Raw genomic sequence first — 27601 nt, 5'->3', positions numbered from 1 at the left:
ATCAGATCAGCAGGCTCTCATGAAAGTCCAAAGCGGAGGCTGAGCCACAGTCTCCTAAATAGCGAGGGTGTGATTAGACACTGTCAGCTCCGAGGACATCCCAGCTCCCCCATGCCGCCTCACCCACTGGTCTTCCCTGCCCCTCGACAGTGGGGCACAAAAGAGCACGTGTGCCCCCAGCCTCCCCAGGACCTTGCTGGCTCACCAGCAGTCACTGGCAGGCCTTTAATGGGCGTGGTGAAACCCAAGAACCTGACCTGTTTCTCCTCTGGGGAGACAGTATAATACAGGATGCGCAGTTGGGATGAAGGGTTCAGGAAGCTCACCTGTACGAGCCCGACTCTCTATATTGTTTTGGTTCTTCCAGTTCCCAGCACCTTGGCTCTAAAACAAGTGCACAGAAGACACTAAGAATTGATACTGCAGCATTTTCTGCTCACTCACTTAGCTGCTTCCTTCCTCTAATCGAAGCTGCTTTTTCTGCCCACCTCCGTCTCTCCCCTCACCATGCTGGCCCTAGAGGTATGATCTCTGGGACAATACGCCCAAAGGGTATATTGACTCCAGAGCGACTGTCAAATTTCTCAGATGGTTGTAATCAGTCAATAAACATGTTCTGAGCAAGCGCAATACACAAAGCCCAGTGTTTATTACAGACTTGTGGCTTCTGGAGGAATCCATGCCCTCAAGCGGCTTCTAAACTAGGTTGAAGAGCAGATCGTGTGAATCATGTCAGGCAGCGTGGGAAAGACGCCATGAAACCGATCTCATTAACCTGGGACTCTGAGGACGGGCTTCAGAGGCATCCATCAGCACCCCAAAATGGCCTGTATCATTTCATGTTTGCCAGCACACACATTTCGGGGGTGGTGAGTTTATTGCTTTCACCAGCCTCCCCCCGACAGGTAAAGAACTTTGTAGACAATCAAACTTCGTGGAAGAGCGCTCCTGATAATTTTGATTATCATTATAGCAAGATTTCGTTGCGCCAATGGCACTTAAACTGAATCTTAGAAATATTCCAGGAAGAGTAGGGTGGGAGGTGGGCCTGATGGAAGGGGCTCCCAGGAAGTATCAGGGAAAACTGTCACTCCCAGGACGGGTGACCTTCAGTTGTCTCAGCACTCTCAGTAAAACGCAGATCTGTGAAACGGTGATCACAGCTGCTTCCCTGAGCTTTGTGGGCCTTTTTTTTGGCTCACTTTCTTTCCCCACCCCTCAGCACAGTGCTTGACTCATATCACAGTAGACACTAATCCATATTTAATGAATGTGTGAGTTCACCAAAATAATCAACGTGAGAAGGCTTGGTAAACAGCAGAGGGTTGCTTCAGCTAAAGATCTGAGTTGCTAAGTACATGTATTTTGTGCTTTGCAAGCAGCCTGCACTAAGTGTCTTCTGCCCCTTGAAACTGACCCTTCCCCCCCGTAATGGGGCTCGAAGGGCCAGCCCATCTGATGGAGTGTCTGTGCGCTGGCCAGATGAATGATGGCAGCGTCGACCACGCTGACAAGATATGCAGTTGCCTAAGAGCCCAGAGGTGACCTCACTCTCCCCAGGGCTTGGCCTCTCACCCCAGCGCCTGCTGACGCACACACACACCTGCAGCCCTTCTCTCGCTCCAGGACAAGGAGACCTCGTGAGCTCCTTTGCTGCCCTCATCTGCACTGGAGGGGTGGAAGGATGGGCAGGAAGGGGCATTGCTGAGCCTCTGCTGGGACTCCTCCTCGCCCTCTAAGCAGGACCACTAAGTACCTCCTCTCCGTGGCCTCTCGGGACAGTAGAAATGATTGGGTGCTCCTTTGCTGAACACTTGCTTGGGAAGGGGATCCCTGGTGGCTCAGCTGGTAAAGAATCTGCCTGCAATGTGGGAGACCTGGGTTGGGAAGATCCTCTGGAAATGGCTACCCACTCCAGTATTCTTGCCTGAAAAATTCCATGGACAGAGGAGCCTGGAGGGCTACAGTCCATGGGGTCGCAAAGAGTCAGACACGGCTGAGTGACTAATACTTCACTTCCCTTTTGTATCCCCAGTCTCCTACCCCCTGCTTCCTCACAGTGCCCCTGCTGAGAGAGAGCAGATTGGATCTCCTATCAATTTTTCTTTTCTCCTGTGTGCCATCCAACAGACAGAATGGCTCCTCAGCATAATCATGATTTGTTTGTTGTTCAGCCGCTCAGTCTTGTCTGATTCTTTGTGACCCACCCCATGGACTGCAGCATATCAGGCCTCCCTGACCTTCACCATCTCCTGGGGTTTGCTCAAACTCATGTCCATTGTGTCGATGATGCCATCCAACCATCTCATCCTTTTTCATCCCCTTCTCCTCCTGCCCTCAATCTTTCCCAGCATCAGGCTCTTTTCCAGTGAGTCGGCTCTTCCCATCAAGTGGCCAAAGTGTTGGAGCTTCAGCTTCAGCATCAGTCCTTCCAATGAATATTCAGGGTCCATTTCCTTTAGGGTTGACTGGTTTGATCTCCTTGCGGTCCAAGGGACTCTCAAGAGTCTTCTCTAGCACCACAGTTTGAAGGAATCAATTCTTTGGCGCTCAGCCTTCTTTATGGTCCATCCCTCACATCTGTACATGACTACTGGGGAAACCATAGCTTTGACTAGACGGACCTTTGTCAGCAAAGTGATGTCTCTGCTTTTTAATACACTGTTTGTTATAGCTTTAATCATGATACTCCAAGAAACTTGGGCAGGTTGGGAATGGAAAGCATGTTTAAAAGGCCATGGTTGAAGGTGACAGGAGTTTTTTCCCAGAACAAGTTAAGAAAGACAGGGGTGATTTCTCCCTAGAACAGTTCTCCAGGGCAGATGCAGCTGATAGAATGAGCTCCTAGCTAAGGACTAGCAGCCTGTGTTCCAGATCTGTCACTCGGAGACCCTGAGCCTCCCTGAATCTCTCTGCGCTTTCAGCTCCTCTCCCATATGCTGGAGTGGTACCTGTCCCTGCCTGTCAGGATCGTCGTGGTAGTCACCATCTATGACGAAACTTCACATGGTGTAAACTTTTTATTATTATCATATACACGCGCATACCCCTTATGTGCAGAGAACTCACCATACGCCGTTTATCTAACACATACCCTGCAACACCCCTGTGAGACTGTATTGGTTTTCCACTTTTATGGATGAGGAGTCAGAGGCCCAGAAAGATAACCGGCTTGCCCAGAGCCAGGACACACACAGCTCCTGTGTTGGAGCCTATATTTCTGCTTCCATTCTCCACTCTAACACTAACTCCTGATCTTTTTCTCCTGTGTCCTGTCACTTTGTCCCTTAAAATATTACAGACTCCTCCGGCCTTTGCCCTCTGTCACAGCCTCTGTCCTACACAGCTTTTGCTATAACATCTTGCTGCGTTGTTTTCTTGTCCTCTTGATTTGGCTTCTGATATTTCTCCCGGTCCTGCTCTCAGCTTACCTGCCCTGACTGCCAAACACAGTCCATACAAACCTTAACTGAGCACCTTTCTCAAGGCAGGCACTGTGCTCATGCGAAGTGAGAAAAGGAGCAATGATTCTCTGTCCTTTCCCTGGCTCTGGGACATCTCTGTCCATTAAAAAAAGAAGAAGAAGCTGCTGCCTCAGCCCTGAGTGCACAGGGCAGAGGAGTGTGCCCGTGTATTATTGTTAATCTCCTCTTCTGTAAATTACTAGGCATAGACGTCCCAGGCAGACCCTTCAGAGAAACACTGGTGCTGTAGCTCTTGATCTTGTCAACTAAGAGTAGGGCGGTGCTGGAGGAGAGCTGGCAGGAACCTCACTTGATCTCTCCCCTCCTTTGACACAGGGCAGAGTGTTATTAGCTCCACTTCAGAAATGGAAAAGCGACATGCAGGGCCCTGCCTCTCCCCACTTAGTGAGTGGACAGTGGGATCGCCAGTCCGCTGGGTGTCATCAGTCCTCGCGTGTCCTTGGGGACTGGGCACCTTTGAGTCATGGTTGATGCTGATACTGAATGTGGGCTCCAGGGCAAGATAAGCACAGCCCAGGCCTCTGAGGGGCTGACACTGAGCACTCCAGCCCCACTGCCTAGCACCTGGCTCCCCAGGCCCATCACCTGACCCTGCCCAATGGAGAGAGGATGTGGTACGGGGCAGGTCCCCGTTCCCGGGTGCCACCCAGCAAGCTGATCCCCAGCAACCCCCGCCCCAGGTGGGCCTCTTCCTGGGGAGATGCATTTATAGACGCTACCCATTCCTCCGGCACCAGGAATCCACCCTCCAACTAGGCAAGAGATAAATCAAAGCCAAACTTGGCTGATGACATTCAGGAGCCAGGAGTGACCCCAGCCACACATAGAAATCCCAGCGGACTGGCCAAGGGCCTTTGTCTGGTCAGGAGAGCCCAGGATTATCTGGCCCTCTTTGCTGATGTATGGAGTCACCGGCTGTCGGAGTGTTTACGAATGGTTATCACCTCGATGCTTGGGCCGTTATCAGAGGCAGGGCCGCCTGCCGGGGCTGGGGCTCGCACCCTCTCTATTACCACCTGTCATTGGCAGGGAGTGTGTGCTGACGCTGCCCAGTCCAGGCTGCCGAGGGAAGATAGTTTCTGACGGCTGATCAAAGAGGAGAAGCAAGGCCCGATAAAAAGAGTGTGTGTTGGTGTACTTTTAACTTTGGGAAACATTGGCATTTGCATTTTTTCCCCATCTTCCTGGTGCTGGCAGGAACCAAGCCCAATAAATGTGGTGGATTCAGTTACCTAATCACTGGGGAAAGGGTATGTGCTTAAAGTAACAGAGCATGACTATAATCTCCTTCCAAGAGAGAGCGGCTGAAATAAGCTTTCACAGAAGACTTGCTGTATAATAAAGTCGAGTCATTTAAAGGTAGCCTTTGAAGTGATCTTGCATGTAAAGTCTAAGCTTGGCATTCAGCAGAGCGCCGTGTACTCTTTGGAACTGGGCTGCAGCTCCTGATGGAGGAAAGATCTTTGGGGAAGATGCTGTCACCCAGCCTTCCTGCGGCCGTCCCCCCAGATGGTGCCCCAGTGATGCGCATGTCTTGGGGAACTCTGTGCAGTGGAGGAGGATGAGGTGTAGACCGAACTGTCAGGGCGTCCAAGTCCTTGAACCAAACCGGCCCACAGACCTGCTGTTGGATCTTGGGACGTAACTTTTCTGAGCTTCAGATGTAAAATGAGGACATTTGGTATAGGTTAGAGGCTATAGTGGCTTTGAACACATTTTTTTTTTTTTTAATGTGAACTCAGTAAGCCCTTTTAAAAATGAAGCTTTAGGGGAAGTCCTGTTGCATTAACAGAGTCAAATAGGGGAGTTTTGCTTGAACCTGGGCAAGGATTCCGTTGCCCTTGACCTCCAGCCTGAAGTAGTCCCTGAAGACTTCAGGGGAACCCTGTAGGTCCTCCGAAAACAGTTCAGGGAATTTCCTGGCAGTTCAGTGGTTAGGACTCTTTTTCATGTTTTCACTGCTGAGGGCCCAGGTTCGATCCCTGGTCAGGGAATAGAGATCTTACAAGCCACTCAATAGGAAAAAAAAAAAAAAAAACAGTTCAAAAACTACTAGCCCCATACCGTGGTGGTCTCCACGCCCTGAGCTGGTAGCATGAGCTGTCTCGTCCTGCCCCGCGCATCTGTGTTTCATTGTGTTCCTTCCTCCAGCCTCAGGAAGGGCTGAAACAGGCCCTGGGCGGGGGTGGGGAGGTGGCGGTGGGCCAGCGCCGACAACAGCCTGCCCTCTGCAAGGTGACTCAGGTCGGATGTCCCCGTGTGTGCTGCAGGTACCTTTGACCGGAGCGTGACCCTGCTGGAGGTGTGTGGGAGCTGGCCAGAGGGCTTTGGGCTGCGGCACATGGCCTCCATGGAGCACACCGAGGAGGGCCTGCGGGAGCGGCTGGCCGATGCCATGGCTGAGTCCCCGAGCCGGGACGTGGTGGGACCCGGAACAGGTAAAGGTGGCCTCGCACTCCTAGCCTGACTTGGTCGTGAGCGGCGCCTGTGGGTGTGGAGCTTCTCTGCTGGGAGAGGGTGCGTGTGTTTGTCTTAACCCTCTGTGTTTCTCTAGTTAACATTCTGGTTGCCATCCATTCTGGAAGCTTCTGGTATTGAGAAACCCGGTGCAGAGGGGAGTTCCCATGGAACCGACCCCTGCTCCATGGACTGCTGCCTACAGACTTGCTGTGGTTCCACCACTGTGTTGTACAGGCAGTGCCTGAAGGACAGCCTTCTCCAGGGAAAGGGACCGCCTTGCCCACTAAGGTTTCAGCAGCCCTTGGGCGACGAACACTGAGGCAGCACACCTTCCTCTGTCCTGCTGCAGGCTTTACAGATTGGCGAGTGTCAGTGGGTCCTGCAAGCCCGAGGGGCAAGGATGAAGCAGGCAGGGTTGGTGTGACCACCGCCCCCACCCCCGCCAGACAGCTTTTTCTTATGCTGCCTTTGGCCTTGGTACTGTTGTCTGCCAGTGAGTCCAGCAGTTGGGGGCTAGGGCAGTTTCTTGCATCCTTGGATGATTGGGTGCGCCCTGCCCCAGGCAAGCAGCTATAAGCACACACACACATACACACACACACACACTTAGGAAAGGCCATAACCCCTCCATCTCTACAGAATTACAGTACAGCCTGCCTCTCCTTTTTCCTAAAGCTCCTCCTGGACATCTGTGCTGTTAGTGAGGGCTCTAGCTCAGCGTTTATGTCCAAGGAGGACCACCCAACAGGCATCTTCTTGGTGTTCTGAGGTCACCAGGGGATGGAGCACAGATCCTCAGATCCTGGCTGCAGGTCTTCCTGCTCTTGCCTGCCTGAGTCCTCTCAAGCCTGTTGTCCTTTACCGTGAACTGTTCATTCCCGCTCCATGCGCCTCCTTGGAGAGAGGATCCCAGGGAGGAGAAACAGACACATCTGGGGCAGGAAGTAGGACCAGCAAGACTGAGAGTCAAAGCATTTTTGGCAGAACTCGGAATGCCTGACATTATCATGCAATCCCAATTCCCTGTGGAACCTCTCGGTCTTTTAGATCTTTGGGTTTAGTGGTTAAGTTTTCCCTCTCTTCTTTCCCATTCCATTCAGTTCCTCTGTTTCTGTCCTAAGAGGATAGAGACATATTGTCCTCAACTCTACCTCCACAGCATTAGCTTCATGCCTGCCCATAGCGCTCGTGTGATAATTGGCAAACGAACAGAATAGATGCAAGAGAAGGAGTTGGCTAGAGATGGAGAGGAGCCTTATCCAGCCACGGGAGACCGCCGTCTCTGAGGACCAACCCCCCGACCCCCTCTCCATGCCTCCTTCTTCCCTGGAAAGGAAGATGCAGGCCTTGGAAGCTGCAACCAACCATGTTCTACCCTTGACTCACACACACACAGGCACACCACCTCTCAGCCCTCCTTGTAAAATCCTCTGACTTGTGAACGGCAGCTCATCACACCATTGTTCTCCCACCTGGACCCAGAGATGAGGAGCAGAGCCATTATCAGGGGACTTGAACGCCATGTGGCTTCCCTGGTGGCTCAGATGGTAAAGAATACGCCTGCAATGCAAGAGACCCGGGCTTGATCCCTGGGTTGGGAAGATCCCCTGGAGGAGGAAATCACTACTCACTCCAGTATTCTTGCCCAGAGAATCCCATGGGCAGAGGAGTCTGGCGGGCTACAGTCCATGGAATCACAGAGTCAGACACGACTGAGGGACTAACACTTACTAACCCCATTTTGCTCAGAAGCTGGAAGAAAAGCTTTTCCCTTCATGAGCCTCACTTGCAGCCCAGCTTTCCCCTGTACCCTGGGGCCCCGTCCAGCCTCGCTCACACCAGCAGGGCCAGTGGCACCGGACACATGCCCAGGAGCCACTCTTCCAGGGCCAGAGCGGCTGAGGGTCGGCCCTCCTCCCGGCCGCCTTCCTCGGAAGCCCCGGAGAGCCCGGCCGTATCATCCAGCAGTCAGACGGGAAGGCGCGCTCAGGCCGGGCTGGGGAACTTCAGCCTGGCACGGACCATTAGTAACCTGAGAGAAGCTGGCAGCGGTTCATCTGCCGGACAGCTGAGGGATTCAGGAGTCTTTGTGGCCTTAAGCGGGTTCATGAAATTAAAAAAAGAGAGAGAGGGAGAGAGGAAATTAAAACTGCCTGACCCACAGGTCAGAAAATAGGAGACGCCCTTTGAGAGCTGAGGGATTTCATTTTCCTCCCCAAACTGTCACCAAATGGGATTCATTTGGTTTACTTTGACATGTGTGTGAGTGTGTGTGTGTGTTTTATATATGTATATAAAACTCTGTCTTGGTTTTTTATTTTTTAAGATTTTTTATTTTTGACGTGGCCATTTTTTAAGTCCTTACTGAATTTGTTATAACACTGCTTCTCTTCTGTGTTTTGGTGTTTGGCCTTGAGATATGTGGGATCCCAGCCCCCTGACCAGGGATTGAACCCCTCACCCCCTGCATTAGAACACAAAGTCTTAATCACTGGACCGCTGGGGAAGTCCCATCTCTGCCGTGATTTTAAAGGTCACTAAGTAAAGCAGATATCGTGGAAGTTAACCTGTTCCCCTCTGCCTTTGTTGAGATTGAGTCTTCACATTTCGCAATTCCAGATAAAGTATCAGCCTAGCAGTGCAGCCGTGGGTCCTAGAAAGGGCAGGCTGACCCACCCCCAGCAGAGTCCGCTTGCTGCCCGGGGATAGCCAGGGAAGTACAGTGTGATGTGGTTGAGAATTTCCTGCACGTCACCCGTTGCTCAAGGGAGCCTCCTGGTCCCTGTCTCTTTCCACAACCTGCTTCTCTGGGTGGAGGATAGGGTGACCCAGGCGTCTGCCTCTGTTGGTCTCTCTGAGGTGGCAGAGACGATCAGTCCCTGTAATGCCTCCAGCAGGTTCTTTGTTTAGTGTACATCCGGGACAGGTGGCCTCTTTATCAAGCTGTGAATGGCACATGCTTTCATGACCCCTGACGCCAAAGCCCGCCGTACCCATGTTTCACTGTTGTACAGATTTAGCCAGTGATGTGCTGGTGAGGGTTTAACAGCCAGCTCTACAAAGGGAAGCAGGAAAGTCCTGATTTATAGCATTTGGGCATTTCCATAGCATAGAAGCTCCCATTACAGCCAGTTTCAGGCTGTCAACACGATCTCAGTCATCTAGCAGAATTCCTGAAAGTGTAACAGCCAGCCAGCCCCAGCATTCCACTGGTAAGCTGCACCATAGTGCACACCAGCTCTCCCCCAAAGTAAAGCAAAGCCTTTCAAAACCGTACTCTTCCAAGAGTGGTATGCGAACCAGCAGCAACATCTCTATCCAGAAGCTGATTAGAAATGCAGAATCTCAGGCCCCACCAAACCCTGCTGACTCAGCACCTGCAGCTGGACAAGATCTCTGTGCACGGGGCTTCCCTGGTAGCTCAGACGGCAAAGTCCGCCTGGAATGCGGGAGACCCGGGTTTGTTCCCTGGTTGGGAGAGATCCCCTGGCGAAGGAAATGGCAACCCACTCCGGTATTCTTGCTTGGAGAATCCCATGGACAGAGGAGCCTGGCAGGCTACAGTGAAGTCACAAAGAGCCAGACACGACTGAGCGACTAACACTTTCACTTTCACCATGCGTATAAAGTCAGAGAAGATCCATTTTAAAACATGGTTAACTAGGAGGCAGGTGTTGGCTCGGGCCTCCAGGTTGGCTGCTGACCAAGTAGTCTATGAATAATTAGATCACATGTGGGATTTGCAAGTCCAGCTTGAAAATAACTGACTAAATTGCTTTCTCTCTAACATCATCACATCTCCCCATTCAGCAAAGCAAAATTTAGGTCAAGCAACCCTGCTTGTACACTTAGGTGGCTGAAGAAAAGTCGTGAATTGTTCAGATGGGTTGGTGCCCCTCTGCCAATGTGCGGTCTCTACTCCCCAGTGAGCCCAGGCAGTCTCTCTGCACCTTTTCCTGATTCTCAGTTTGCACTCATCCCTCACAGGAGACACCAGTGCCTAGAACAGTGTCTGGCCTGCGGCAGATGTGCAGGAACTGCCGGGTGCCTGGGATCCTGCGCCTAACCTCCATGTTAGTGGTTTCGCTGTAGCCCCTGCTTCACTGCCGTGGCTTCCAGCCTGTTTTCATTCCCTCAGAGAGTCTCTTGTGTCTCTGGTCCTCTGAGAGTCTGTATTTTATCATCTTTCCCATGTTACTGCTGTTTATTGAGTATGAATTAGTCTGCTCTTTGTTCAGTGTGGTACCTGGGCTCCATCCATCCACCAGCTTAAAATCGGTCTCTTTCCTTCTTGATGGATACTATTCCAGGTTTCCTGTTCCCCTCAAATCTCTTACTCCCACCAGCTTGTCTCTCCCACTCAGAAGAGAGTGGTCAGCATTTGCGAAATCCCTTGGCCTCCTGCGCCCAGACCCTGAAAACCCCCTTTCCTCCTGTCCAGAGGAAGAGCAGTCCCTGCCTGCAGGCTGTGCAACCACAATGCCCATCCTCCCCAGAGTCCCCCCTGAGTGTCCATGTTGCCCCAGTGTTGGCCTGGTGAGCCAGGCCCGGTGATGTTGGAGTGATCTCGCTGTGGCTCCTGCCTCACCGCATGCCCCTGGTTTTCTTCTGCCTCCAGCTACTTCTCCATCCTTTCCCTGAGTTTTCTTCCTCTGTCAGCCTTAAATCCATGTCTCAAGGCCCTATCTCAATCCTTTCTCCCCTCCCTCCATCCATCCAGGGCCATCTCCTCCGCTTCCGTGGCCTCGGTTACTATCCATAAACCGATGATTTCCAAAGTGCCTCCAGGTTGGCTTTCTCTCCTGATCTCCAAGCCCATCGTCCAGTCCCCCGCCCATGTTTCCATGTATCTATCCACTGGACTGCTCTGCCCTCAGCTTCGTCTTTCTCCTGGATTCACGGCTTGTCGCGCACCAAGTCCTTCGTGACCAGCCACTGCCCTCTCTCCAGGCTCCTGTCCCTGCTCTGGGCGAGCCCCAGCCCCACTCAACTCCCCGGAGGGTCCCTGAGCACACGTGCTCTCTCTGCCTGCGGGGCCTCTGCACATACTTCTCCTTCGGCCTGGAATGCTGTCTCCCGCGGCCCCCTCCTCTCTCCATCACTCCCCCTCAAAATAACTTGACTAATTCCCGCTTAGCAGACATTCCTTTCAATATTGCCTTTTCTAGAAAAATAGGATTTTTTTTTTCCCATAAGCAAAACATTTACTTATTCCAGTCATTTTGTGTCTGAGGGAAGATATAACCTGGGCTTCCCTGGTGGCTCAACCGTAAAGAATCCTCCTGCCAACGCAGGAGACCTAAGAGACGTGAGTTCGATCTCTGGGTCCCCCAGAGGAGGATTCCCCCTGGAGGAAGGGTACAGCAACCCACTCCAGTATCCTTGCCTGGGAAATCCCATGGAGAGGAGCCTGGCAGGCTGTCTAGTCCATGGGGTCGCAAAGAGTCAAACACAACTTAGCGACTAATCAAAAATGGCAAAAATATAACACAAAAAATTTTCATAAACACCTAGATACGTATTAATTTCATTGTCACTTTAGACCTTAACTCTTTCAATCACTATTTAGCTAAACCTTGTCTTTTTTTTTAATTTTTTTGGCTTTCTCCCACATCCAATAGCAAAAGCCCTTAGGCCTAATTCACAGGTCCTGATCAGCTGCCTGAAGTATTCCTGACACGCGTCTGTCGCAGGCTGCCTCCCTGGCTGCTGGTGACTCTCAGGAGCTCTCTAAGTCAGCAGTCACGGTCAAGAGCTGGCTTCCCACAGTCCTGGGAACTCTGTTTCATTCTCCTGTTTGATCACAGCTCTCGGGGTAGGAAAGAGGCTGCAACTTTTTCTGTCTAGCGTCTCTTTCTTTAAAGTATTTTTTTAATCGAAATATAATTGATTACAGTGTAGTTTCCGGTTACAGCAAAGTGATTCAGTTATACATACATACATTTTTTTTTTTCAGATTCTTTTCCCCTGTAGGTTTGGGATTACTGAGCATAGTTTGGGATTAACATATACATACTACTATATATAAAATGACAGACAAGGAGCTCCTGAATAGCACATGGAGCTGTGTCCAGCATCTCTTTAACTGACTCTTCTAGTCCAGAAGCAGTTACTCTTGGGGATTACAACCCCCCAGGGGCTCAGTCTTTACCTCTTACCTTCCATACACTTACTTCCTTGCTCAAGTATACTTTCTCTCAAATATTTCTTAGTCAGAACTTTCAGAAAACAGTAGTATAGGCAAAGCACTGTAGGATTATTTTATTTCATTTTTTTAATGCAGTCTGGACCCACTAAATTGATTTTGCAACACATTGATGAATTGTAATCTAGTTTGGAAACCAATGCTCTAGTTTATTCTGCTAAATCCTCTGAGTTTTCCTGAATGTATATTAATTACTCAACCGAAAAGGCTATGAGTTTATTTTCAACTAAAGGTCTTCCAAAGATTTCTGTCAGAAATCTTTACCTTTACTCTTAGAAAAGGTGTAAAGGTACTTTGAAAAGTACCTTTTTTCCTTCCTAACGTGGAAAGAACATTTTGAACAGTGTGAAGTTTTTAAATGATCTCAGGAAGTGTTCAATAAGTGAATTAATAAATACCCACTGACAACCTATGTTTTGCAAAAGATAACTCAAAGCACTGTGTGTGTGTGTGTGTGTGTGTGTGTGCGTGTGTGTGTGTGTGTGCGCTAATAGCTTTCATTTCAGGACTGTAGGAATTCAGCTCTCAACCAGTGTTAGTTATTGGTACTGGAGTTGACCAGCTAAGGCACCCCAAAACACATAACCCTGCATGCTGGCCCCTGCATCCTTCGTCTAGGATTAGCTGCTCCAACGGGCCTGGAACTCCTGCCTGCCTCACTGCTGAGGCTTGGGGACCTCTTCCTGCTAAGGCGGCAGGAGCCGTACTATCCCCTCCCATCACAGGTGCCATGTGATCACGTGACCATAATTGCAGGCATGGGGGCTGAATTAATTCTCTTAGCTTTTAAATTTTGGGGGTATTTGTGTTTTTGGCTGTGCTGGGTCTTGGTTGTCGGGCGGGCTTTTCTCTAAAAAGTTGGGGAGAGCAGTGGCTACTCTCTGGTTGCAGAGCACGGGCTCTAGGGTGCATGGGCTCAGTTGTGGCTCAGGGGCTTAGTTGCTCCATGGCACGTGGGATCTTCCTGGATCAGGGATCAAACCCGTGTCTTCTGTACTGGGAGGCGGGCTCTATCACCGGGGAGCCACCACAGAGCCCTCTCTTAGCTATTAAACATCCCTACTCTCCGGCAAGCGCCATCGTCCAAGCAACTTGGCCAGTCCCGTAGATCCTTCTCTGCTTTACCTAGTTGGGCCCTAGATTTTCTTCTTCAGGGTCTTTACAAAATGCTTTCAGGGCTTCCTCTCCACTGCCTCCTCTGGAGACCTGTGCTGTCTCTCTAGGGCTCCCCTTGTAGGCGGGCTCTCTGAGGGTGCCCCTGGGCACAGTTCCTGCCCTCAGGGAAAGAGAAAGCTTCCCCTCTCTCCTTTCTTCCTCACTAAGGCCTGGGAGAGGGAAGCCACGAAGTGTAGTAAACATTGGCCTCCTGTTCCTTCACGTCCTGGCCGCCGCCATTCCCCATGCTGAGCGCTTCGGTGGCCTCGTCTCCTCCTGTCTTGTCCTCAAGGCACCACCTCCCAAACGGCTTCGACGCCTCAGACTCCATGCCACCCGTGCCAACGCCCTGTCACACCACCACTCAGTAGATGTCCTTTATTACGATGGACAAAGGAGGAGAAAATGAAAGCTTTGCTGTGAAATCATAACTCAGAGCTGTGGGATCAAAAGGAGATGCCCAGGAAGAACTTCCGGTTCTTAATATCCAGTCACCTGAGTCATTTCCGCCCATTACCCTCGAGACGGGAGCCTCAGAGAAGGAAGCCGCCCTCATGTTAGGGCCCACTCTCCCTGTCCGCCCTCCTGGGCCTGCAGCTGACCGCCCGGGCTCCTGCCGTCACATTTTAGAGTCTCTTTCCGGCTCCCGCACCTTTCCAGCCTCTCCCCTCCACCCCCTCCACAGTCACCCCCCATTCGTAGTTCATGCTGACACCCTCGGCCATCATCCCCAGCGCGAGCCCTGCTGACCTGTCTGTGTTCAGGGGCCTGCTGCCCTCGCCCCCTACCCAGTCCGCTTTGTAGACCAGGCTCTAATCTCCCCTCTCTCTGAACTTCTGCATTGCCTGTGCACAGGAGGCTTGGTCCAGGACAGGCCGTGCATGCTGTCTTTAACATTAGTGAGCAGCGCGTATTCCCTTCTCCAGCCCACTGGGGTAAGGCTCAGCTCCGGTGGTCCTTCCAGCGCCTACCTCAGCCAGACTGCCCGTCCGGCGTGTCTTAGCCCAATTCCGGGTCCTTGGACTGAATCCAGTTCATCTTTGTTACCTCTATCCAGCAACCTTTTCCCTGCCCAGCATCCAGCTCTGGGAGCAGAGCCAAGTTGAACTCCAGTTAATGTTTGCTGAATGACTGGATGGGCTTTTGTGGCTCCTGAGAGGTCAATGAAAGCCAGTCAAAGCAATGGGAAAAGGGATTGTGTTTAAAATACACACTTGTTGGTTCCCGGCCCATTCTAGGTAGGCAGCTTCCCCTGCCCCGCCTCCTCTCCCTCTGCCCCCCGCCACCCCCACGCCCCTCTCTTCTCCCCTAAGGCTGTTGAAAGTCCCAGGCAAAGGCAGAGCTATAACGCAGAAGTTTTGGGCTGAGAAGCATCTCTGCTCATTTCTCAGTTGCCCAAAGTTGACTCTGAACTCTTTAACCAGAGCACACTGATTCCTATCTATAAGGAGGAAGTGCCCCCGTGACCTCACAGGTGAATCTTCAGAGTCCCCTTTCCAGGCGTTGCCTCAACAGGGAAGCAGCAATTCCTGTGGGAAATGGACAGGCTTGGACAAAGGGTGGAGAAGGGCCACTGGACCCCCCAGATAAGGGCCCTTCTCTGAAGACATGAACACAGGTAAATGGTTAACAAAAGGGAGGCTTTCTCTCTGTTCCTCCTCTTCTGCCAGAGAATTCATCTTTAACCATTGACCTTTCTGCGAGGTGTAAGATCTGAACAAAGTTGAATACAGTCATGGATGGTTAAATACCCATCTTTCCCTTCGGCCCCTACCTCTGCCCTTCTGCCTCAGAAGATGGTCTGAGGTGTTTGGACCACCCCCGAAGTGGGATGGCTGGTGACAGAGGAAAGACAGACACACAGACAATAAACTTTGGAAATGGCCCTCTGACCCCTTAGGAAGCCAGAGCCTGAGTTCTTAAAGCAGAAGAGAGGCCTGTACTGAGAAGGCCAAGCCATGCCCATCAGATTGGGTTTAACAGAAGGAGGCGTTTCCGAGCACCCACACCAGAGTCAGCTGTCTACTCTCTGACACTGGGTGATTGTTTTCCTGCTCACTTTTCTCTGAACCCCACCCCTGCACCCCGCCACCCCGCAGCCAGACACCTTCAGGCCCACTCCAGAAGGCATTCTAAGATATGTTGGCAGAATCTCCCAGCCCCAGGCTTCCCAGACTCCCCCCGACCCCCTCACATGTGTTTTATTTATTGTAGCCCGAGAGCTTGCAATCCCACCCCTCCATGTGCTTAATTGAGTTTGCGGAGAATTGACATCCTGTTGCTTCATTTGTTCAGGATGCTTTTTTCCCATTGCGTGCCTGTCCCTGCCCCGGCTGGGGGCCGGGCCTCATCTTCCTGGCCTGTTCCCTTCATCTCCAGTTGGCCAGGACCAGTGTGCACTCTCCACTTCGATGTGTGTGACTGGGGCTGGCCTTAGGGCTCAGTTAGACGGGGGAGCAGGTGGGGCCAGGCCTACCAGGGCCCCCGCTTCCATTCGGGCATGGGCCGGGTCCTTGGACGACCGCTTGGAGGGTCTTTGGTTTCATACTCGATGCCTCCCCAAGCCACTGGGAGCTGAACAGAAGCATATGGTTCATGCGTTGGGGCACGTCAGAAGGCTTCTCTGAGCAGCCCCTCGCCCTGCCCAGCAGGTTGGAACTTCAGGCCTGGTCTCTCCATTCTTAGAGCCTGACAGAAGGAAGAAAACCTGAGGGGCTGCCCACGCGCTGGCGGGACCTCCACAGCCTTCCCTGCCTCTATCCCCAGGCAGGAAAGTTGGCGGGACTGGGAGGAGGAGCAGAGGGGTGAGGACAGAGCAGCTTGGGCTGGTGGGAAATAAATGAAGCTCTGCACGCGCCGCACCTCAGAACAGACCGCAAGCATCCCACGCAGCTCCCAGTGGCCAGACCAGATTCGCATCTCTCCTCCCCTGATCTCGGCACCGGCTGCTCCCTGCAGGGTCCGTGTTGCAATCCTCTTTAAAGAAATATTTTATTTTCGATACAGACACAGCCCTTGACGTAGCAGTAAAAACCACCACCCCTGAGAGACACGTGGCTGTGAAGTGTGTTGGTATGTAACTTCCTGTCTTTGCCTACGTGCAGGGCTTCATCCCCTGGTCCCTTTTTGTCCCCTCCAGAGGTCACCACCACCCCACCACCCCCTGGTGCTCAGGCTTTGGGAGGCATCGGAGCGAGGGAAGGAGGTCGACTCAGACGGGGGGTACCTTCTGACCGTGGCCTGGTTTGGGGTGGGGAGTAGTCACTCTTGTTCCCCCAACAAGAGTTTCTTTGAGAAGCTCATTCCCCGCCCCCCACTTTTAAGATGGAAGTCAAATTTTCGGATTCTGCAGTGCAGAGCAGAGAGGTCACTAGGCTCTAATGCATTTACCATTGACTGCCCCTCTTGTAGTGCGTCTATTAGTGAGTAATTTGATTTGTACCTATTCATTTGCAGTCCCTGCAGGAGCCTGGAGCTGGCCCCTAGTATAATTGGTGCTGTCTCTATTTTTACATCATTAGATTAGCCCCGACTCCTGGCCACTTGTTGTCTGCGCTTGTCTGTCCATTTATACAACCTAATGTAACACAAAATTCATTACTGATCACATTACTTTCAACTCTGAAGCCAGCCTTGTGATAAACATTTGGTTAACCCCTTCCTGCCCACAGGAGGGGGGGTGACGGAACAAATGCACTTCCACTCGACAGGCAAATCAATATCTTAATACAGCAAAGTGGAATTGCATTTCTAGATTTGTTATTCCTCCTGGAGGAGCAAATGGAAAAGCTCGTCTGAGCGAGCTGAATTGAATAATGAATAGAGCCCCGGCACCAGCAGGCAGTCTGTGTGCAGAGCACAAAGGCTAACGCAGCGTCTGCTCACCTTCTCCTCTGCAGCGGGCGGCGCCACGGCGATTAATTGAGACTCATGACTGTGGGTTCAGGATCCTAGGCCGGGACCCTAACGGGGGCCACAGAGACCTTGACCCCAGCGCCAGTGTCTTGGCTAGGCTTGGCCTAGGATGACTGATCCATGAACTGGGTTTATTTCCTTAAAACCTTCACTGATATGAAGGCACCAGACACATGGCCTTGGCGGTCATGCCACCCAGAAATTAAATTAAATCCATTACTAACCGTTAACCATTTGGAACCAGATATACAAAATTCTTCCTATTTAGAGCCAGGTCAGCAGTACTGGGATTGCTGTGTGTGCTGGGCCCAGGGTGAGTGGTCTTTGGTGTGGAAATGCCTTGTGAGCCTAAAAGTGGTCTTAGAGCTCAGACAGGGGTGTCAGTGAGCAACCTGGCCTAGAGTCATCAAGGGACCTCTCTTGAATCTGGAAGATTCTCGATTACCCCCACCAGAGTTATCCCCTTCCCAGCCCCCGTTTGTCTCTGGGGAGCATCTACACCCTCTTGAAGTCATTAACTCGCAGGACAGATCGTTTCAAAAATAATAATACCCCGACTTATTTTATATTTAAAAAAAAGTCTCATAAAGCCTATACCACAGTGATTAGGAAAATAGCCATAGAGAAGTAGAATGGAACCCATTACCGTGAAAGCCATAAATCCCTAAGTAAAAAGAAGCCGTATACTGAAGGTGCTCAGTTGGGAAGGGAAGCTGGAAAAGGCAAACCCGCCCAGGGAACTGTGCTTGAATTCAGGCAGGGGCTGAATAGAAGGCCAGAAGAGGCACCAGCGCCTCGGGTGAGTGGACCTCCACGTCGTGGAAGGGACCGCCCTCCATCCCACCGAGGCCCGGCACCTTAGACCCAGCTGCCCCTTAACCTGTTTGGGGCTCTGACAGGCCAGAGGCAACCAGCAAGCCCCTGTGACGTGGCGGCCCCGGGGGTCCCTCAGGCAGGCTCCCGGGCTGCCCCTGGCTGTCTGCAACCCTCCTCCGTGCATGGGAGGTGGGCAGCCGCCCCTCAACCCTGGGCCTGACTGGGGGAGGCTGCATTGCCCACAGAGGCAGGCTAGAGATGCACACGCATCCTGCTGTGAGGAGCTACAGAGAGGGAATCCCTCGGCAGGGTGTCACAAGACCCCGCACATCCAGACACTGGTGTGTCCCCAGGGTGAGCCTGGGTCCCACAGCTGTCTGCCCAGGGTGGCTCGCCTCCCCGCCCCGACGAAGCCCGCAGGACCTCTGGCTTCGGCTGTTCTTCCTTGCGGGGAGGGCCCCGGCCCCTTCAGCCCGAGAAAACAGAGCCGAGCACAGGCCCTTCCTTGGTGGAGCAGGAGGGATCAGCGGCCGAGAGGAGTGCCGGTCAGCCACCGGAGTGCGAGACAGTGATTTCTTAACCCCGGTGGAAGGGGGAAAGCCACATCTTACCAAACTCTTCCGCTGCGTCGGAGAGAATTTAATTACGTTTGGACATTTGAATGGGAACCAGATGTGGCTTGAGCCCATCAGGCCAGCCACGTTTGGGGAGCAGCGTCTCCCCTGCCATCTGCAAGCCACACTGCGCCATCTCACAGCCCCAGAGAGGGTCTTGAGAAGACCTCACTTGAGGAGGCAGGGCAGGTTGAGGCTGGCTGCTGGACACCTGGTTCGCTGGGACAGTTTCCTCGCTGGGAGCCCGTGTCCTCCCCGGAGCCGTGCTGAGCAGCCTGTTCGCGGGGCGCCACGTGCAGGCTTGTGCAGAGGAGGCTGTTCCCAGAGCCTGGCCAGGCATCCCTTAGCTCTATGCCCCCCTCCACCCCGCCACGTCTGTCTCAGGTGCCATCTGCCGAGGCTCTGCCCCTGGGCCGTGCTGCTGGCCTGGGGCTGGAGGGGGCGGTTTGGGCCATCCTGGGTGAGGACCGGTTCTCCAGGGGCCTCAGAGACGGCACCCCCAGCTCTCTAGCCAGGACCCCACTGCAGTGAGAGTCTCTGCCATGCCCTCAGGGCTTATCCTGCTTCTCGAAGCACCTTCACATCCTCCTCTCTTCAGAGCCTCACACGGCCTGTGAGATCACCAGGGCAGCCGCTGCCCTCCTGCCTGACAGGTGGTAAAGCGGAGAAGGGGTGTGGGGACTTGCCCAGGTCGTTGAGCACGTCTGCGGCAGGGCGGGGTTTAGGGCTAGTTCAGGGTCGGCTCCAGGCCGCTTCTCCATCAGGCTGACCTCAAGCACGTTCCAGCCAGAGTTATCACATCACTCAAAACCGGGATCATGAGCCAGATCGGCTCCGCCCGTGCTGGCCCCATGTGTAATACTCCATGACAGGACTCACTCTGCCTGGGTCTGGATTTACAGTTAGACTGATGTGGTGGCCCTGAGAGGGTCCCCGCGCATGGGGTGCTGTTGGGCGGCCGGGATGGGGGGTCCTGCCCTCCTGCCCTTAAGCCTGGAGAGGGCCTGGGTCACGTGGGGCTTTTGGGAGTGGGTCTCTCCCTGCCTGGAGTTGGTGCTACGTCATGGCTGTGGTGGGAGGGGCCTCAGGGAAAGGCTGCAACCCCCAGACCCCAGCCCACCTCCTGGGTAACCCCCTGTCTAAGGCTGGGCAGGGAGCTGCTCTGCCTGGAACTCAGATGCTGTGCTCCCTGCCCCACCCCAGCACACACGCATGCCCGCATGCATGCACACACGCGCACACACGTGCCCGCATGCACACACATGCACACACACACACACACACATGCACACACACACTCAGCTGCAGGTGGAGGACGCCTTTTGAACACTGACCCTTCCTCATTCTTCATGCCTCCCTCCCCTCTTCTTTTTCCCTCTTTGATTACTTCTTCCCCGGCATTCCGGCATGCGCCTCTTGTGTCATCCCCACCGGGCCCACCAGGAGCTCCAGGATCTAGCCTGCCTCTCTGTCCCTGCCTCGCGTATTAATGCCAGACTGGCCTGCTCTGAGTAGGATTTTTCCAGAGCCCTGAGGACCTATCCTCCTGGAGGGAAGGAAGGGGCTGTGTCTTTTCCTCCAGACGCAGAGAGGGCTCTCCACCTGATGGTCTCCTTAGCCATCCTTTCCAGGTATTGCTCATGACTTTCATCTTCCGGGGGAGGGGCCAGTGGATGACCAGAAGGACTGGGGTCTCCCTTAGGCCCCAAGTCTCCCCCAAACCCTGAGGTTATTAGGCACCCACGCGTGGCCCCAGTGGCCGAGGGAAACAATTCAAGGGACCCAAGGCGAGAGCAGCAAGTATTTGCCCTGAACGTCTGGAGCTGGGGAAGGGAAGGGGGTAGGGGCAAGGCAGGCCATGTGACCTTGGCCTCATCCTGTGATGTTCTGGGTCTCAGTACCTGCGGGACAGCCAGGAAAAAAGAGCTGGGCAGGGAGATAAGAAAGCAGGTTTGCAGGAGCACTTAGGTTGGAAGAGACTCCTGTCGGGAAGGAAGGCGTGTGTCTGCTCACTGGCTACAGGACTCAGGGGCTGGGGGCACAAGCTCTCAGGGACCCCAGGCTGAGTGTGCGGTGAGAGGCCCGGAAGTAGGCAGCCTCAGAGCTCAGACACAGGTGTGGAGCCTGGGAGAGTCCCAGGCCATTGTTAGCCATCTTTTTATCCACTCCTTTATTCCGTCGACCAGATCAGGGTTCCCCTTATCTGAACGTGGAAGGGCCTTTTCATCCTCAGCCCCTCAACTGTGGGAAACTGCCCTCCTTCCTTCCACAAGCAAGCCTGGGAGGGGAGCAGAAACTCCTTGCTGGAGGAGAGAGAGGATACCTTCTCAGCCCCACCCAGCCCCCAAGACCTGGTGTGGGTACAGAAGCGGGTCCCTGGTCAGCTGGCACCTCTGCAGCCTGGTGGGGGTGCCTGAGGGTGCAACCCTGGAGGGCCGAGGGGGCAGGAGGAACCACGGTGGGTGTGTCCGAGTGGGAAGAAAATCAGGGCTCCCCTGCAGGTCACCTCCTCTTTAACTGCTGCCCTTTGAACCACCTGAAAAATGCCCTGGGGCTGAGGCCAGCTTCACCCACAGTGTGGACAGAGCTGTCCGAGTTTCAGGAAGCGATCTCAGCCGACTCCCCCCTCTTTCTCCCTGAAGAGACCCCCTCACCTCCCCAAGTGACACTCTGGAAGAGAGGACAGTAGTTTCCAGGCCCAGGGCTGGTGTGAGACAAGCAGCCCAGAGCCACGTCCGCCAGGACCACCCCCTTGTTGGCATCCAGACCATCTCTTTGGGTTCTTCCTGCACGGGAAGCTGAGCCCTGCAGGAGGCGGGCAGCCACCGCCCCCGTCCTCTGCACCTCTGTCTCTGCGTCTGCACAGCTGGTCCCAGGCCCTCATTGGAAGGCCCCCTGTGGATAATGTCCATTGCTTGGGGCAGAGCCCATTTAGAACCATTTGTTGAGCTCAAAGCCATCCTGTGGTCCCCTGGTCTTCTCCCTGTATATCCCAGGGGGCTGCAGGAAAGATGCTGAAGATCTGGGTCAGAGGATCCCTCCCCCTGCCCCCAGCCAAGACCCCTCACCATGGAAAGGAACCCAGATTATTTCTGTTTGCAGACCTCCTCTGAGCTAGGCACTGGGCAGGATGGGGCAGTTTGGCTGGCTGCTCTGTGCTCTGCCTGCACCACCCCCCATCGCTCCTCAGAGGTACCACTGAGCCCAGCCCAGGAAGGGGGCTTAACCACAGGTCCTGCTGACGGGAGAACTGGGAGGTGCACGCAGGAGGGAAAAATCAATGCACGTCAACAGGGTTGGAAATTTATTTTCCAGCTTGGAAGAGGGTACTTCCAAAGAGGCAAGGAGGGAAATGAAAAGCTGTAAACACATATCTGCCATCTTCCTCTTCAGGCCATTTCTTGATTAAAAAGAAAGACTCTCCCAGGGTTCCAGTGGGGAAGGGGTGGGGGTGAGGGTCTGGATGGCAGGGACACCTGCCGGGGGAGGGCAGCCAGAGGGCACCCCCAGCAAGGTCTTGCGGGTAATCACAATCACTAATACGATTGCAGCAATGGGAGAAACTCACATTTGCTGACTGGAAGCTTTAAGCACTTTGTGATGCACTCTGCATGCATTATTTAATTCCACAAGCGCACCATGAAACAGACCTTGCTAGCCTCCTGTTTGGGAAACTGAGGCACAGGGGTTGAGGACCTTGCCTAAAGTCTCCCAGGTCGCAGGGCCCAGAGCCGGCTCTCTGAACCACTCGCCTCATCTGCCTCCCCAACCTGGGCCTTGAGGCTGAGGGGCGGGGTGGGGGACCCCTCCCTTCTCTCTGCTGGAAGCCTGTGGCCAGTGCTGCCTGAGACTCCGCCATGAGGCCTCATCCTGCTCCCCGCAGGCTGCCCGGGAGGTTAGCTTGGGAATGGGGTGTGTGGCTGCAGCCGGGCCCAATAAAAGTGCTCTGCTAATCCCTTTAATGAGCAGCATCGCGAGGCCGAGCATGCAGAGCTGGGCCGGCTGGAGCCTCTGAGCACACCAGAGGGGCCCCGCAGCAAACGCTGCTCCTTTCGTGGTAAGAGAAGTGCCAGGGGGCCCTGGGGGCTGAACCAGGGGGCCCAGGGACCCTCCTCCCCAAAGCACAGCACTGCCCTCACTGGTCCCCGAAACAGGCCTCCCTCTGAGTCCAGAGACCGGGGCTTCCCTGGGGGCTCTGATTTTCCAGCCACCCCCACTGCCATCTGGCCTGGAAGAGGCCCGAAGGCCAAGCCCAAGGTAGTGCGTCACACCTGACACCCCCCCCCGGGTCCCCTGCCTTCCTGGGCACCCCAGCTCTCCCTGAAACTCACAGAGACCCTGTGTCCTCAGGGTTTCATGCCTCCCCGGGGTTGGGGGAACCAAGACCACATGCTTAGGAAAGTGACTGTTGCTTTAGAGAGACCTGCATCCAGGGTGTCCCCAAAAGTCCCTGCCTTGCCAGGCGTAGAGTGGCCTCGAGGGAGTGAAGGGTTATATACTGGGGAGAGGATAGGCCCAGGGAAGAAGGCCCTCCAGGGTGAAGCAGCTTCTTCGGGGACCAGCACTCCAGAGGGAGGGGCTTCCTCATGCCCCACCCCCCGTGCCGTCTCCGGGGCTGTGTCCCCGCTTCCTGGCTCATCCTCTGCCTCTCCCCAGGTGGAGCCAGCCCTGGCCATCAGCATCCACCCAGATCTCCCAGGAGCCGGTCTCCACTGCCCCTGCCTTGGCCGAGGGGCCGCAGTCTCCCGATGAGAGTCGAGGGGCCAGGACAGACCATCTCCCTCATGTCCCTCATCTGCACGGCCCACCCCAAGAGGGGGGCAGCGTTTGCGGGCAGCCAGGCTCCTGCCTCCTTCCATTCCCCCTGGGTCTCCCTTGGCATACACACCCAGGGAACCAGGGTCGCTTCTCCCTGACAAGGCCAGCCACCTGTTTGCGCCCCGCCCCCCAAGACCTTTGAAATTTGCCAGGCTCCATATAGAGTGAGGGTGGCGTGAGAACTGAGCTTTCTCGGTCCTTTGCTTATTTCATGAGAGCTGAGGCTTCTTCTTTGGAGCTGCTGCTCATTCCATCACCCCTTACCCCCTGTGGCTTACCTCGTCCCACCCATGACCTCAAAGGGCAGCTTGGGTGGCAGGCCCCATTTTCCAAAAAGAGCCAGCAGCGAGTGGGTGGACGCAGCCAGTGGAGGGTATTGGGACTAGTCAGAGTGATGCCTGGAGTTGTCACGTCTCCATCAGTCCAGTTCTTTCTCGAGGGGTTGTGTACCCAGAGCCAGTGGCTTCCTGCTCTTTGGTTTAGCTGCCTGCAAAATGGGGAGACCAGCACCCACCCCCTCAGGCGCACAGAGGCGCTGGGGAACATGAGGTCACAGTAAGATTTTCCGTCCGAGTGCAGTCCGTTATTTGAGGGGCCTGGAGAGCAGCCTCTGTAAGAGCGGGCTCTTTCCACCACCCAGAATCCACATACTTGTGTTGAGTGGGGAGGCCCCCAGCTCGCTCTCCCTTGCAGCCCTGGCAGGTTGCTGGTGGGCTTTCCTCACAAATCCAGTGCAGCTGCACGGCTGCCGTTCAGACCCGGGGGTCTTGGAATTGGGGGGAGGAGGGCGGTGGCCCGAGCTGGACCACTGAGTCAGATCACACGGAGGCATCCCTGGAAACCGCAGGCTTTCTCTGCCTCCTGTTCTCTCCTGCGTCCCACCTGCACGGGCACTGCATGGGGCGGCAGGCCCGCCTCTCCTCTCCCCACAGCTGCTCCTCCTGCTCGGGGGACGGACCCTCTCCCCCCACGTCGCCCCCTTGACAAAGGAGGTCTCGGCTCTGCCACAACAGTTCCATCTCCAGGGCCCCCAAGACTGGTCCCCAGCCCCCCACACGTGCATGTCACTGCAGAACTCTGCTGCCAGCTTACCCTCCTCCCGGCGTGAGCTCCCCACACCTCCTGGTGCCCTCGCCTCCTGCTTGCCGACATCAGTGTACTCCATCATTGTCCGGATCTTTTCCCAAAAGGTTCCTCAATGCTTTTCTTTTCAAAAGGGAAAAAAAAAGGAAAAAAAAAACAATGCCAACTGCCCAGCGCCCGCGAACAACCCAACAGTAACAAAGCGTGTGTTCGGGATGGAGGAAGGTAAGGCTGCACACTTCCGTTCGCCGCTTGCTCCAAAGGGCTGGGCGGCTGGGTGGCCTGCGGGGGGCCGCGTGTGCACCCCTCCTCCACATCCACATCTGCTTCGCACACTCACACAGTCCTATCTCAGGGAGCAGAGAGCAAGGGGTTTGACCAGGGCATGTAGGCAACGGCCCAGGAGCACCCGGGCCCTGGGTTCTTACACTGGCAGCCGAGCTGCAGAAGCAATGACCCACCCCTTTCCCTCCTCACTCACTCTCATTCATCCACTCATTCACTCAAGAACTGCTTTTTGAACACCAACTATTTTGTAGGCCCTGTGGTTGGCACTAGGGAATCAAGCACAGAGCCGGCCTCCAAGGGACTCCCCCAACATGAATGGTGACACATGTGAGCAGACGATGCCCAGCGTGCCGGGGGGCCCCGGGCAGGAGTCAGTACAGAGTGTGGTGGGGCCTGGCCATGCTACCAGGGAGACAGCACAGGCTCGCAGGCATGCTAAGCTTCAAAGATAAGTCGGTGTCCTGGGGGCCACAGGAGCCTGGGAAGGGCTTTTCCCCAGATGAGCACACACCCAGAGGCCTGGAGCAGCCTCACGAGGCCCCCAGACTGCCCAAGCTCATTATCTGGATTCCTCAAATCCACTTTAGTGAGGTGAGGTCTTGGAGAGGAGCAGGTCCCGGAAGGCAGTTTGATAGAGGTGAGGCGTTGAGAGACCTCATCCTAAGGACCCTTAGTAGACGGTGAAGGTTTTAAGCAGAGGAAAGGCAAGATGAGGTTCATGCTGCCGGCAGAACGCTCTGGCTTTGGGATGTGGTGGCTTGGAGACGGGGGCTCTGGGGGTCCGGAGACCAGTAGGGAGCTTTGGGAGTTATCTGGTGGGCAGCAGCCACAGGCAATGAGAGGAGGGACAAGGCCAGGGGAGACACCTGGGACATGAGTCCAGCGGAGCCTGGTCACCTGGGAGGCCGGGGCCACCTCCATCTCACCCAAGACTTCGCTGGTGAAAAGAAAACATGAGCAAGACAGCGCAGGCTCTCCCTGGCCCCAGGAGCCCCAGAGTCATCTTGAAATCCCTGTGGCACCTGTCCCCGCACTCTCACAGGATGGGGTACGAGGCGGCCGTGCGGACTCGCGGGCCGGGGTCCCTGCGCTGCTGGGAGGTGGCTGCAGGCCTGTGTCGGGGCAGTGGGAGTCCCCCGCTTGGTCCCAGGCTCCCTGCGCCTCGGCTTCCGGGGCGGTATGGACGCGCCTGCACTTTGCATCAGGAACGCTGGGCCTGCCCCGGGCTGCTGCCTCTTCTGCCCCTTCGTCCTGGGCTCTCTTCGAGGCCTGGAGTCCTGAGGCCCGGCATCCCTTACTGCCCTGCTGGGGCCTCGCCTCCTCTCTCCCTCCCGGCCTGCTGTCGGCGCCCCCTAGCGCCGGGACGGCCGGCACCGGGACCAGGGCCTCCTGGCTGCGCTCGTGGGAAACCAAGGGGATGGGGAGAGCTTTCCTGGAGTGCTAAGCTTCCGTGTAGAAAACTGGGGGTCTGCTCCCTGCTTTCCTGACCTGTCCCTCTTGGCACAACGGGCCCCAAATGAGGGGGAGGCTAGAGGCTGAGTGGAGAAGGAGAGAGCCCACGCGGGGGTCTGGGTTTTCCAGCAGTATCTGGATGACTTGACTTAACTCTCAGGGTCAGGCCCAACAGGGCAGCCGGTGCCTCCTGGCAGTCAGGGCCCATCGCCAGGCCTGCAGCCCATGTCCACGGCCCCCACCTGCTGAGAGGCTCTGGTTTGCAGTTACACCCTTCCAGCCAGGGCCCCAGACACAGCTGGTGCCTCACGCCTCACACTGGAACCGGGAGGCATCTGAAGGAGGCCAGCACAGATGCCCCCGACCCACTCTGTGGCTGCTGCTGCTGCTGCTGGGCCACCAGCATGCTTCAGGGTTCACCCACGGGGAGTGGGGGTCAGTGGTCACTTCCTCGCTGGCCAGTGGTGGCCAGCCCAGGAGTGAAGGCCATGACCCATCCCCTAACCAAAGCCAGCTGTGCTGCGCGTGGAGGGTGACAAGGGGCCTGGGCACGGGCTGCAGGCACAAGAGACCAGACACGTGTCACGTTTGAGCGCACTCGTTTGCTATCTCAAATGACTGGTTTGAGAGCCTGGGTGTCCAGGGTGGACAGGCAAGACCCCCTCCCACTCTGTCCCAGGCAGGTGTACCTTGGGGAAGGAGAAACCGCAGGTGCCTCATCTTGGCTTGAGGCCCAGAGTTTGCCAAGGGATATGTATGCCCACATCTCACTGTGAGGGAAAGGGGATAGGAACTGACCACTCTCAGAAAGCCAAGAAGTAATTCTTTCTGCCTTGCACTCAGCATGCTGGGAAGTCTGTTCCCAGCCCACCCACCCCAGTACCTGTCTTGGGTCAAGAGATGGCAGGGCAGTTGAGGAAGGTGCCCATAGTGGAAGGAGATGGAGCCAGGTGCCATCTCCAAGATGGTAGCCTGGCTTACAGACGCCAGGGGAGGGGCTGGGAGCCTCCTGACCTGACTCCCGGGTGGACCCTGAGCACGTCCCTTCCAGAGGGGTCTCCAGGACACGTGGGAGCCCAGAGGAAGGGGAAGGGAGGCACTCCAGGCAAGTAGGCCCCTCTCAAAGCAGGCACTCCCCCTTGAAGGGGGAGGGCACAGGAGGGGCCCGGCAGGCAGGCAGATGGTGTGGGTCAGGATGCGTGAGCAAGTGAGTGGCTGAGCCCGGGTGTCTGGTGGGGGAGGCGAGGGGCAGACAGACCAGACGGGGACACCTCGGTCCTTCCTGCCTCCCGGCTTCTTGCCTCCTGCCA

General features: G+C 55.0%; 1 protein-coding gene across 14 annotated transcripts in view; it reads left to right on the top strand.

Annotated features, from left to right (window-relative positions):
• The window catches only part of BCAS3 (BCAS3 microtubule associated cell migration factor), a 607379-nt gene that overhangs the window by 578625 nt on the left and 1153 nt on the right, over positions 1-27601 (top strand). For 5 of the 14 annotated variants that reach the window (XM_042255339.2, XM_042255336.2, XM_042255342.2 and 2 more), the window contains 2 exons: positions 5756-5923; positions 16312-16377. In XM_042255339.2, the coding sequence (XP_042111273.1) occupies positions 5756-5923; positions 16312-16377 (234 nt within the window). Of the gene's footprint in view, positions 1-5755; positions 5924-16311; positions 16378-24685; positions 24777-27601 lie in introns of all 14 variants that reach the window. The other 9 variants (XM_042255340.2, XM_042255338.2, XM_060395156.1 and 6 more) reach the window with 3 other exon arrangements.

Source organism: Ovis aries, chromosome 11 (genome assembly GCF_016772045.2).
Source record: "Ovis aries strain OAR_USU_Benz2616 breed Rambouillet chromosome 11, ARS-UI_Ramb_v3.0, whole genome shotgun sequence".
Classification (NCBI taxonomy): Eukaryota; Metazoa; Chordata; class Mammalia; order Artiodactyla; family Bovidae; genus Ovis; species Ovis aries.
This window is presented reverse-complemented; position numbering and strand designations above follow the sequence as displayed.